At 32.3% G+C, this 13,993-nt stretch overlaps 1 protein-coding gene across 6 annotated transcripts in view; it reads left to right on the forward strand.

The window, feature by feature from the left end:
• Positions 1-13,993, forward strand: part of Ssdp (Sequence-specific single-stranded DNA-binding protein) — a 377,018-nt gene that overhangs the window by 329,542 nt on the left and 33,483 nt on the right. For all 6 annotated transcript variants that reach the window (XM_085823632.1, XM_085823635.1, XM_085823630.1 and 3 more), the window contains one exon: positions 2,508-2,537. In XM_085823632.1, coding sequence (XP_085679758.1) covers positions 2,508-2,537 — 30 coding nt within the window. The remainder of the gene's footprint in view (positions 1-2,507; positions 2,538-13,993) is intronic.

The following is a 13,993-nucleotide window of genomic DNA, read 5'->3' on the forward strand; positions in this document are numbered from 1 at the left end:
CCGCAAAAACAAATTACAGTTTTTATGTTTTTGAATTCGAACTTGAATTTGAGATTTATTGCTCCAAATGGAAGTTTCCTTTTTGTGTTTATCGGTCAAAGAACTATTTTCCATTATAACTATCAGAGAGAGAGAGAATTTTCAGCTATGTCAAAAATATCTCAGAAACAATGGTTATCCGTAGTGCTGTATTTGATTTTCGTATCGTGTATTCCATATTCTTCCCATCTGCGCATTGGGTGACCGTTTGCAAGTTGGCGTGGTAACTAATTGCACAAGTCATTATATATGCTGAATGTCATTATTTTTTCTGGTTCTTTTATAATAAAGCAATTGTAAATTCTGCAGTAATTGTACAGACTGTGTTTTATTACTGTTAAACTTCTTTACTGAACTGAAATTGCAATATCCACTAGACGTAGTCTGTATAGAAACTGCGTTCTCCTATCTAATAAATGGCTTCAGCTTTTGTTATGAAAGAAGCACCTCTTTTACTTCACTTCTTTTGGGGATGAAGTCTGGTTTCTTCAAGTGAATTAAAAATTATTGTTGCCTGGATCTTTTAAAAGATCCCTTTATTTGCTTATTTACGTCCCTCTATTTGTTTCATTGCTCTTCTTTCCTTTGCGATGCCTTATCTTGGAAGTTCATTATTTTATCATTTGGCGCACTCTTCCTTTCCCTCCAGGGGGTGGGGTATGGGGAAATAGAAGCTTTGTTGTTTTGCTGCAGTTTTTACCCACTTTTCCTTTGTACGAACCCTGCAAGCGGAAATTAATTCCCGAGTTTCGTTGGTGAGGTTCTTCGTAGTTGCCACTTCTATTCCGTGCTCTTCAAAGAAATTCGGTACTATCTATTGAATTCAAGCATTGTACTAAGCATTGGTTATGCATTATGCATGATCCTCTTTAAAAAGCAAGGGAATCGATTCAATACAAATCGTTATTTCCTAGCGTCAAATTAATGTGTTGTCGAACGTTAAATCTGTGTCATCCATGCTGAGCATCAGAACTCTTTGCTCCTTTCTTAAATTTTATTCGATCTTCTATGCATATAAAAAATTGGGTATTGCACGTTATTAGCTTCCTGTATCTTCTTTCTAATAGATAGATGAATAATTCTCCCCCCCCCATTTCATGTTCTAATCTTTCGCTCTTCACGATAAATTCCATGATAATTAAACAAAATCGTTAGAGGTTATTTTGATTACTTTAATTTGTTCATTTAATTAAGGAATGTGTGTTTTCTGAATTTATTTAGTTGTTGATAAATAATTTTCATTAATCATTTGCCTAATCCCATGTATATAATTGGTTGATGCCACGAGATTTTCACTAAAATACTTGCACTAAGCTTTTCACATGCAATAAATTTTGCTATTTTTATCTAAAATTTGGATAAACTTTTCCATTTGTTGTTGATGTGTAATATGAAATTTATGATGATATTGTAATAATTTGAATAGTAATACAATATTGAGGGATTTGTATTTTTACTGGTGTTTTTATTTCTGCATGGGTAATCAGATTTTACTTTTAAACGCATATAACTCCTCCATTCTAAGGAAATACTTTTTACAATGGCAGATAAAACTCTTTTGTTATTGCTGTGTTCTTGTTACAAGGTGCATTTTGACTCTTTTGCTTAACATCGCTGTTACACTGCTGATTGGATGACAGATGTTCTGTAAAGCTTTTATTTTTTTATCCAGCCAGTAGGGGAGTCATTTATTGAAGATTGAGGATAAAAAAATTATAGTGAATTACTCGTATAAATAACTGGGGTGAAGTGCAAATAATTGGTACATACGATACTGAAGATGATATGTATGATGCAAGTAATGCAACTAATACAAGAGCTAATGTGCATGATATGCAGTACAATGACATACTCATACATGCAGTAAAATTACATTAAGGCAAACAATAAGATTTGAATTAATTACAAAACCTGATGGAGCTAATGTAGTATTATATAGATGGTTCGAAAGAAGTGCATATTATACATACAGTACACACACCAGGTGTAAAGATGGTTATGAAGACAATGCAGTTTTATACATTAGACAATTGCATACATAGCTATACAGGTCCTTCTAATAATAGACATATTGTTAATTGTTATTAGTGATGGCAGTTCAGCACTGACCTGCTCTGCAGTGGCCATGCATTAAACACTGATAGTTTGTTCCAGGATTGAGCCCTGTATATTGTTGGCTACATACGTGCTTTCACACTTTTCTCATGCTTAAATAAATGGGAACTGCTTTCCCTTAAAAAATCCTCTACAAAGGCATCTCTCCCCCTAAGCCTTATCTGCTTTGTTATATTCAAGTAATTTACCTAACCAACCAGATACTTTAATAAAAGTTTAGTACTTATATTTTATGTGTATAGCTTATAATTTATGAAATTTTGTTTTGAATTATTTAAGTTCATTGGTTATCTTCTTAAATTGATCGCATGTGAACCATTTTCTTGTTGACAGTCATTTGATATTTTTAATAGGTGATGGAGCTGAATTTGTGGGATGGCAAGGTAAGCAAGTTTCTCGGTTCTTTTTTTTTTTTTTTTTTTTTTTTTTTTTAATGTTCTGATGAAAAATAAAATTTATATATGTATGTATATATTAAAGAAACTTTTTAAGTTCCTGGGTTTTTTAGTAAAGTGCAGTAAATAATAAAAAGTAATTTTTTAGCTGTTACAGTATTGAGGATCATGCTTTACTAAAAATAAACCTGTGATACTTTTAACAGTAGAGGCATTTTAACTGTTGAAGAGGAATTTTAAATGAATTGAATGTAGTCATTCTTTATATGTTATTTTTGTGGTGTCCTTTGTATAGTTCTTTCAAATTCAATTAATATCCTGACCCAGCTATTATGGCAGCAGTGGTGTAGTTAGATCTTTTGTTACCTTATTTGTTTGCAGTCCCTCTCAATTTGTCACAAGTTAAACAATCTTTAAAATGGCATATAGGAATAGAAATAAAAACACTTTATCTTTGAATTAAAACATTAACTTTCTAAAATTCTCTTCTGCTTGTTTTTATCTTAGCAGAGTTTTTGATGCCATTTTAGGAGTTGATTTGCTGCTTTGTATGCAGGCTTTGGAGACAGCATAGTAAGATTTCTTAAACACGAGTTGCTTGCTCAATTTTAGCTTGCTTATATGCTACTTGATTTGTAAAATTATTTTTGCAGTGACTAATATTTGTAGCAGTTGTGATTTTAAACTGCATTCTGGAGAGTGTATTTTAACAAAAGTTCTAAGTAAAACTGTAAATTGCAAAAGTTCTAAGTGGCCATTCTTCCACTTCTCTATTCCATCTTCCCAAGCAGTAGTTAAAAAAACTCTGAATTTTTTCTCATTAAGTAGTGAATTCTTTCTTATTTAAGTTATTGTGATCAGAAGTCAATAGACTTTCATATTTTTCATTCAAAAATTGTATGGCTTAAAAAAAAAAAAGCACAACAAGAACATCGTGCTTTTGAAATCTCACTCTGATTTTTTTGACTACTCTGTACTAAAAACAATTTTCTCCTAGATTTAGTTTTGTATAAAAGTTCAGTATCAAATGGTTCTTCACTTAAACAGTAGATTGAACAGGTGAGATAGCTGAAAACATCATAAAGATCATCTAATCGTAAAGGTTGGTTTAGCAGAATGAGCATTTGCATGGTTTATCCTACATTAGCATAGGGTATGTAAAGTTGTATTCATGCATACATGATGGGAAGATGAGCCAGTTCCCAGTTTTTAAATCCGTCATGGAGAACCTGAGTCCTTCCAATAAAAATTAATCCTTTTTTCCAGCTGTGATCATCAACATGACTAATTCATATGAAATAATGCATCATATGAAAAATGCCACCCCCCAAAAAATATGTTGCAACAGACAGACTGCCTCTCCTTTATTACATTACTGATGCATAGGTTAGATATAGTCACATATGGCTAAGAATGTTGTGATGGCTATTTTTTTTCTTTTTGTTTTTAGTGCATTGGAGCTTAAAAGAATTGTATGAAAAATAAATAAATATTAACTAAAATTAAGAAAAACATTGCCTCTGAACACAGGAAAGTCATTCCCTCTAATAAACATGTTTAAGAAGTACATGAAATCATCTTTCGTTCATCATCTTTCTTTGGTTTCAAAGACATTTCCTGTAATGTCTAAAAGAAAAGAATCTGCTGCTGCAGGGCTTTTAAATAATAACATAATGTATGAAAAATTGCGAAAAATAATCTAATTAATATATATTCATCATTATTGTTCTAAATGAGGGCAAAGAGTCGATTTTAATACTCGAAACATTGTGAAAGGTAGTATTTTAGGCATAGAAACCTAACCTAATTTCGTTTGTATATAATCATAAAACGGAAAAGGGCCGCATATCTACGAAGCCATTACATAGATATGCTGTAAACTTATCCGGAAGATAACTTGGTGAGTCTTGTCTTGTGGTGCAAAGATCGTAATTTTGCTCTTTTTTTTTTTTTTTTTTAAATCTTTAATTGAGGATATGTGTGTTAAATCCACTAAATATTGTGTCATCATGAACTAATAATAAAATATATATTTATAGAGAAGTGGATCAAAAAACCATCTTCAAGATTTGATCTAAACAAACAGATATAACCACTCCAAATAAAACATGTAAAGAATAATATGGATCGCTTTTATTGGAGACAGAAAATAGCTTAGTGAATTTAGATAATACCTTTTTTGGCAAAAGTTCATTTATCAAAATTAATTAATAAAAGTTAAAATTTACCTAAAGAAAAGATTGTTTCTTGCCGAAAAAAGATTGAAGTTAATAAAATCAGTTTGTGCATTTTCTTCAGATACAAAGAAAATTATGATCATGGTTCAGAATTTTTCATTAGAGCAAAAATATTCAGACTGAGGAATTTGTTATCTTTTGTACTAATGCCACGAACCTGAGAAATAATTTTGTGAGTGTGAATTAAAAATGCTAATTGAAATCCGTTGTTTTCGGTTACAGTAACTGTTCAGATTATGAAGTAACTGGAGCAAACCGAAGTGATTTTCCCCTTTTTCGCCGGAGTTTTAAATGTGTATGTGGTTTTCCTAGATCCCTTTCTCTCCGACTTTATTTATCGAAGCATGTGTTCCCAGTTCGTGTCCAAGTAAATCGCAAAGCACTAACGTCATACTCTTAATTAACTGCAGATCGCAGATGAATTTGGGTAAATAAGGAAGTACTGCCACCGAAGTCGAGGAGGAGCTGAGGAAGAGACGAAGAGGACAGCGAGGTGATGAAAACAAAATGAGCAAACGGGAGAGCGGTTGTTGGAGGAGGAGGTATGAAACTCCTGAGATGGATCACCGTGGGACCGATTTTTAATTGGGGATCGTGTTTCGGAAATTCCTCTGATTAGTTGCTATCAGACACGAAGTGGAGAAGAAGATTTTTTTTAAATTTTATTTTTGTTTCTATCGTAATTACTTACACTCATTGCTTTTAATTCATAATCTGATGCTTAGGTTTAATCATTGATATTCTGAAGATCGTAATAAAGCTAAATCTTTTCTCTTTCCCCCCTCCCCTGTTTTAAATTTTAGGATTAAAAATATGATACTATCTTTCAGATACTGAAAAATATATATTTGGCTGTGTGGAGTAGTTTTCTTCGGGAAATTTATGAACGTGAAGTACGGAAATAATAATGGTCGACACGGAAAAATCAAAACCTTATTTTGTGTAATATTTACCTAATTAATGTATGGTTACGAAAGCATTTGTGGATACTTCACTTGATTTTTGTTCTAGTTTACAAAGCTGAATTTGGGAATACCAAAATATTTTAAGGAATACTTTACAAGTTTTCTTAAATTCTAATCAGCCTATACCTATAAGTTTGCGATAGCACCGTACTGCTCTGAATGTAAGACGATGTTTTCTCATTCAAACGTTTTCTAGAAAGCTGTACTTGCATTACGCACGCGGTCTGATGTTTAAAAAATATGTTCATATAGCATGGCATTTATTCCTTAGCTCTTAAATCAAACGGAAACATACTTAAAATTAACACAGAATTTTAACTTCCGTGTAGAGTGCCTTCAAGCTACCGGTTGATTCATGTAGGCTTATCTTATTGCGAAAATCGGTCCCATTCTTCGTAAAGTACAAAAAGAATCGTCTGATACATGGGGCCGTCATTTGAAGCTTGTGGGGTAATTTTTCCATAGCAAGGGAAACAAAATATGTTATCTCGTATCCAGATAACATGTCCACCGTAAAGAGATCTTCATTGATCTGCGAATGCGATTAAAGTAGTTTCTCTAAGAATATCAAGTATATAGGTTTCCCTATATACTTGGTATTCTTAGAGAAACTACTTCTAAGTGTGTGAACTACTTCTAAGTGTGTGCACACATAGAGCATTATTATTTTTTATAAGAAGTTTGTGACTCTTTAGTCACAAACTGTGACTATAGAGTCACAAACTTCTTATAAAAAATAATAATGTGTACTTCTAAGTGTGTGACTCTATAGCTTCGGTGATTCTCGTGAGAAGGCAATTAAATTTGTGATTTATATAAAAAACTTTGGTAATCTTGATAGTAACTGCTGCTTCGTGTTGCTTTCCTGTATCAATTTTTTGTTGCTGTTACAATATACTTATTGTTTAATGCTGCGGGAAGGAAAGTTTTCGTCATTAATTAAAATTTCCGAGTAGGTTTGAAATTTAATTATTTCCACGTTTCATTTTTCTCCAAACGCTGTTAAGCTAAAAATAAACAAATAAACATGTTTTACTTTTGAGTGGTGGGGAGGGAGCGTAAAATTAACTTCTGTAAGGCAGTGAATGACGAGTGAAATAATGATCTAGAAACATTTTGTAACATCAGATGAAAAATGTTAAAAGAAGGACTACGAAAACGAGCACTGGCATAGTTGTACTGGTGAAATTAAAAATACGTAAATTCTACAACTGTGAGTCACGAGGGGGTTGTTACTCAGAAGGAGGAATGAAATCCGTGAAGATGTCGCTTTTTAATGAGGTGACTGCAACATTGTCGCATGTCAAGAATTGACTTGGAGCCAACCTCACGAGAATATCTAATTACGGCTCTAATGAGATTCTCTTCTCGGACTGCTTTAAACACTTCCCCCTCCCTTTCTCCGTTCTCAGGCGGCAACGCTTTTTATGGCCATCCCCCCTTTATTTATTTATTTATTTTTTTCCATTTGAGCAGCATATCTTCTAGCCACACCCTTTATCTGATATATGTTTTTAATATCTTTCTTCGCTCTTAAATTATGTTTAATAAGTATTATAAACATAGGAATCAGATACATTTTTCTGTGTTTATTAGTAAATAGTCGATTTTATTTGTTAATAATTATATTGATTTGAGAAAATGCACACATAGAGGATTATTATTTTTTATAAGAAGTTTGTATACTTTTATCACTTATCTCGCTATTTCCATTGCTCGCTATGAGCCGAGGGAATAAAACCCTTAAAATTCAACGTGGATTTGTATCCTGGCAAGCAAGGGGGCTTTGTGATGGTTTTTGTAGTATTTTCCATATGTATGTTAAATTTGAACTAGTTCCGTGTAGAAGTTTCTCCACGAAAACGTCCTTGCCTTTATTAAAAATCAACCAACCAGCGAGCCAGCATTTTTAGTTTTCATTTAGAACACGTTCGGAATACCCCCGCATTTCTTCCTATGCATCTCTAGGTCTTTCATATTCTTCTTTTCTTCTCTCTCTTTCTCCTCTCTCTAGCAGTTTTCATGTATCTATACGTTTTCGGTATCTAGACATCTGTTAATCATAGCGCTGCTCAGCCTTTTTGTTTCCTTGTATATTATTTAGTATTATCGTATATGTTTTGCAGAAGAAGCTTTAAAAATAGAACTGTAACATCAAACAAATAGAAACTTGAATATAAGCACACGTGATCTGAGCATAAAAGATAAATTTAGGTTTTAAAACAATTTCTTATGGGTGTAATAAAGTAGTAACATTGAATCTTCTAGAGAAAAGGGGATTTAATTTTTCTGAATTTAGGAAAAGTTAAGTAGTTAGTTAGTGTTATAGCTATAACTATTTCATGTGTTAGTACGAAAAATGTAAGCTAAATTTTGTGATTTCAGTTTATTGGTTATCTGACATCGGTTGTTGAAAATTGAATTGGATTTTATTATCAAGAATGAAACATTTTTTTCCTTCCATGCAATAAAAAAAAAAATTGTATCAAGGATCTTGTGAAAAATTGGATTGTCGTCAGTGTTCAGTTAAGTGGCTTCAAAGACCTTTAGATCTTATTCCTGAGAGAAGTCATAAAAGACAAAACCTCACGATGTCAATACCTAAAAGTAGGTTTACGAAATCGCTAGTAAAAAGGATTCCTTAGCAGGGAGTTTAAGTCGGCTACAGAAGTGTGTGAACAATGCAGGAAAGTTATATTTCGAGTGATTAAATTTCTTTAAGTAGTACACTTTCTAAAACAACCAGTTAAAGGTCCATCACTTACCCACTGTAGATCTGAACGCTTGTAATTTGATCTAAGTGTAATTACGCGCGTAAGTGGATTAGCGAAGTGGAGTTTTTTTAATTTTTGCCTTTTATTTAACGTTAACATGAGCTAGTTTTCAATCAAAACTCCTGCATAAAAACATCATACTTTGCCATAGCTGATCATGTACCTACTTTGTAGTAACTTTTATTTCAAAACTCATTACAAAAAATATTTTAGGAAAAGTAAGAACATACTCTTAGTTATTCCAGCGTTTCAGGAAGGTTTATTATTCATGCTGCCTTAATCTCCCTTTTTAGTCCAAAGTAGCTTTGTCCTTGAGGGACTATTGTTTTCGTTTTGCGATTTTGCGTCGAATCACACTGAATGTCCGTTTCACTTTTCAAACTGTTTCCACCAAACATGATCGCCTTGTATTATTATATTTGAAGAAATTGAATAATGAATGTATGTTTCTCGCATTGTGATAAAACAACGGTACCTAAAGCCATCAAATTTTGAATATTGAACGTTTCCACCCGAATATGGGCATCCGGAACCCAACTGTGGAATTTGTTTTATAAGGTATTTCTCCCACTTTCTTGGCGTGCCTTCGTGGTGTGGTGGTCTGCACACTGGGCCGGTATTCCAGAGGTCCGCGGTTCGATTCCCGGCGAAGTCTTTGTTAATTTTTTATCTTTCCTGCTTCCAAAAAATTCCCTATGTCTCTGCAGTTTTATTATCGATTTCATATTTTGTAAAACTTTAACGAATTTTTTATTAACCATTTCAAGGATTTCAAAGCGAGCAGTGGCAACGTTATCTCCTGAGCGTGAGACTGTATCGGAAATTCTAAAGATATGCTCAATTTAAAATTATTTTGTGATGTAGCTCTTGAACTGAATTTTATGGTTTAAGTGCAAAGAACATGATATTTAATAAATAAAGATTACACACAAAAATGTTAAAAAAAAAAAAAAAAAAAACTCTCCTTTCGACGTAATTTAAAATCTGAAACCTTTTAGGTTTTTTTTAAAGATATGATTCTTGGGATTTAGTTAATCTCATGCCCAAACTTAAATTCTAACAAGAAACGCTTAGATTGCCATGTTTTTATCTACACGTCAATCGCCTGGAGTTTTATCGATTAGTGAATGAATCACGTTATTGCCTTCGATGTATGTGTCAATGGAGATTTTTGTTTGAGTAAAATTTATGTGTATCGTGACATCGGTGCATTTGACGAAGGGGAATTTTTCTGTGATGTCTGCTGCCACCCACCTTCTTCAACCCAACCGTGCCAATGACTGATTCACAAGTCTTGAAATATCAGCATCTCATTAAGAGGTTATTTTTTTTAATCCATTTCGTCTGCTGTATGGTGTCAGCTGTTGCTTTCGTTTCTGCTACTTTCGTGTGTTATTTTTTATTGAGAATGCGTAGGTCGATGTAACAAGTAGCCGTTTTCTGTCTAGTAGATTTCTCAAGATGAAAAATGGTCGGCGGCTTCCTTCAAGACTAACGTAAGTGAATGTGCTATTTAAAGTGGGTTTTTTTATCGCTCTCTCCTGTGAAAAGTGTTCATGTTGCAGTGTTGATTACCTTTGCATTTCACGCAAGTCATGTAACATGGAAATAGAATAAATAAAAACGTTTCATTGAATCAGATGTAATTAAGAAACTAATCTAATTAAATGAACTAAAACAGTGAATAATGTTAAATTAAAAGAGAGTGCATATTAAATACTATATATTTGCCCAATGAACGGTCAAAACGGTCAAATTCCTTGAATGCCAGATGGTTTCATTCTGGATTCATTTCCTTGCCAGATAACATACTTTTTTTTTTCTCTTGTTAATTACAAGAGCCGTCTGACCTGTTCCATACGTAAAGAAATTGATGAATGAAGAATGTTTTTAATGTTACGATAAATTTTTTTAAGTTGTGAAATTCCGTGCTGATTGATATTATTTCATTTTTAAGCATACCATGAATAAGCGCTTAAATAATCAGCTAGAGTGAATGTATTCAAATAAATCAACACAGTTTTGATAAAAGCAATGATTCGGATAAATTAGTATTGCTGTCGATGAACAAACTTCAGAAACAGGAAAAGATTTAACGTGAATATTTAACATAATTTTTCATTGAACTCCAGTTTAAAATCAGGAATCCCGTGACTAGAAAATCTCAAAAATAGCCACTAACTCTAGACCAAAACAAATGATGATATTTAGAAACTTCGGAAAAAGAGCAGCGCAATTCCTCATTTGTAGTCAAAGTTATGAAAATGTTTCGATGGTTCGTTAGTAGTGAACTTGCTTATAAACTTTCTAAATCTAGGGTTTTTTTTTTTTTTTTTTTTTTTTTTTTTCCCTTTTTTTTTTTTTTTTTTTTTTTTTTTTTCCTGTTTTATGCATGTTCTCTTTAATTTTAGCTTCGCGTCGCAGAAACGGGTCAGAAGAACAAAAGTTTAGATAAGATTATGGATGTGCTGTATGTGAATGTCTTGATGTGTGGTGGAAATAAAAGGCCATTGATTAACGTCAGAGAAGTCATCGCGGGTTCGTGCACACGTTTCGCTTAGAGGCAATATGAATTTCATAAATACAGACAAAATTTTAAAAATCCGAAAGCTGATATCTGTGAAAACTTAAAAACTAAAATTAAATTGATTGAAGAAGGAAACAAGACGTACATATAATTCAGACCTACCAGCGGCCGATTCGCTGAACATTGGTAATTCGACCTGGGTTCGATTCCAGGCGAACGGGCTGGTTGCATGGGTATTGCTTAGTTTTTCCTTGTGTGTAACGTGAATATGAACAGTTTCTCTTAGAGAGTCCTTGGCGAAGTCATCTCTTTCCTTGGGCAGATACCCCTTACATGCTGTGCCTTTATCACGTAAACGAAACAAATTACTTAATGGGGAAAATCTAAGGGGATATAATGGCTAATTAATGAAGTTTATTACATTAAGTAGTAGGCTATCTGTACCAGTGGTTCTCAACCTATTTTACCCAATTCGCCCCTTTCACCATTGCTAGAAGATCATTTTCTCCAAAACTTGAAAAATACATATGCATTTAAATTTTGATTATTTTTAACGTGTTTTTATAAATTGATCAACAAAAATATAGAAAATATTGATAAATAGCAAAACTAAAATAAAAATGATTTTTTATACTCATAAACTAAAACTAAATACTTATCAGCTAAATTTAAGGCTGACCATATTTCTCCCTGAAACTGCAAAATTTTCTCCCCCAAAGGAGAATTCCTCTTAGTTGGAACCGCTGATCTGTTTACCGATTATTATGGTTAATAGTATTAGATTATTTATTTTAATGTTATATTTAATACTATTAATTGATAGGCTAATTATTTTGCACTATAAATAAGTAATAGAAAAACTTGTTTAAAAAAATAACAGGTTGACTTTTTTTAAACTGTCAAAACTATGTAGTTCTCCATTAAAGAGGGAAGTCTGCTTAGCATGAATGTATGGAAAAGTCTGCAAGTTTCTGGTGAAGGTCGGTAAGTAATTCAAGTGCAGCCCAAAATTTATGAGGGGGAGGGCCTTTTGTGAGGAACTTTGCAAGAGAAAGTGATTCGAATTTGCCTTATCATATTCAGAGAAACTCTCAGGTAATTAGGTCCAGTCGCGAACCCGAGAATTGCGATCAATTGCCCCCTTTGCGATCAATTTTCTTATCCACTTAATAAATAATAGACTGTTAGAATAACTATCCATTATATCATAATATAAGTATATATTTAAATCATAAATGTATGTTCATTTTATACTGAAAATATCTGTATAAAAAGGTAATGCGACATTTTAAAAGCATAATTTGTTCAGTTTATAATATCAGTTTGCTTTTATTGATTAGCATGCAATATATAGCCAAAAAAAAAAAAAATTCTTTTCCTTCTCCTTCCCCCCCCCCTTTTTTTTTTTTTTTTTTTTTTTTTTTTTTGAGTAAAGAATAAAAAGGCCTGTAACTAAGTCAGGCATAACCACTTTACGAAAACTTGTTAATAAATAAATAAGATACATGTAAGGAGAAGTGAATTTGATCTGATTATAAAAGAGCACCATCTCTTATTTTCGAACGATTACGAAACTCGGTTTGTTTTTCTTTTACACAGATGCAGGATATCTTTTCATTTTCTCGCTTTTTTTTTTTTTTTTTTTTTTTTTTTTTTCCCCAGCAAATTCGGGCTCTTTTAAGGCGATTGATTCGATTTCCAAATAGATTCTACCGCCGTCTTTTTTATTTAAGATGCCTTCTACTTTGAGATATGGAAAGAAAAAGTAGCTATTTTTCTTCCGAAACAAGAGTTTATTTTTATTTCTTTTTCTCCATAATATTATTTTTTATCAATATTTGAACGTGGTTAATCAGATAAAAAGATCGACGAAATGTGTTCCGCAGTTTCTTTTGGTGGCTGCATGAAGACAGAAAACAATAAGAGAGAACCGAGCTCATAAAGTTATATATGCAGTATTTAGTGCAGTTTGTACGTAAGTTGTACAGCTGCGTCTTCAACGTCTGGGACAATAAAAGTGTATCTTTTAACTAAACTTATCATCCTTAAGTGGTCTGAAATGATGGTTACATGTTTTATTTCCTTGAATATTGATCTTTAATATCCATCTTCAGTTACAAATTTCCTCAAAATAAATCATAGAAACCTATATGTAGATCTGAATACTATTCCTAATAGGATTTTGTAGGTATAAATTTTAACATTTCACAATAACTCTTAATTTCATTAATAATGTATAACAAGAAGAACATGCCGAAGAACAAATGTTAAGAAATACTAACAATTAGCGACAAGAATCGGTGAAACGTGTGTAAATTTGCAGGACAATAGTTTCGAAGGTCAAGTAATCGCGAAATTTAAAAAAAAAAAAAAAAAAAAAAAAAAAAAAAAAAAAAAGTTTGTTTAAAGCATATCGAAATTAATCTTCGAAACTTATAATCCTGTAAATTTGCGCACATTGCGTCGATTCTTGTTGCTAATTATTAATAACTTTAATATTAATTACATTTTAATAAGTACAGGGGGCTACATAGCTTTTTTGAGTGAAAAATTCAAGATGCTCGAGAATGAATTTACGAACTGAGATCACATTTCAGCTATTTTAACCGAACAAAATCTGAGATTCTTCGTTCAAACTTAGGGAAAAACTACAAGAAGAAAATGTACTCATTTAGGTCATTAGGTTCCATAATAAGCAAAATAATATACATTATTGCATTTGAAGTTGACTTCATGAAAATAATAATAACACATATCTCTGCGAATTTTGAACAATAAGGTATGAAGCTTTCTGTGTTTATAATTTTATCTATATGTAAATATAAAAGCATGACGCATCAGATGATAAAAGCAGCCGATATTTGAAATTCGAACTGTGAATATATATTACTGTGAAATTATCTTTCCTGCAGTTGCTGCTTATCAACCGAGAAGCTTAATT

This window comes from Stegodyphus dumicola, chromosome 9, assembly GCF_044657685.1.
Source record: "Stegodyphus dumicola isolate Sdum_Otavi_A_Nest chromosome 9, ASM4465768v1".
Lineage (NCBI taxonomy): Eukaryota > Metazoa > Arthropoda > Arachnida > Araneae > Eresidae > Stegodyphus > Stegodyphus dumicola.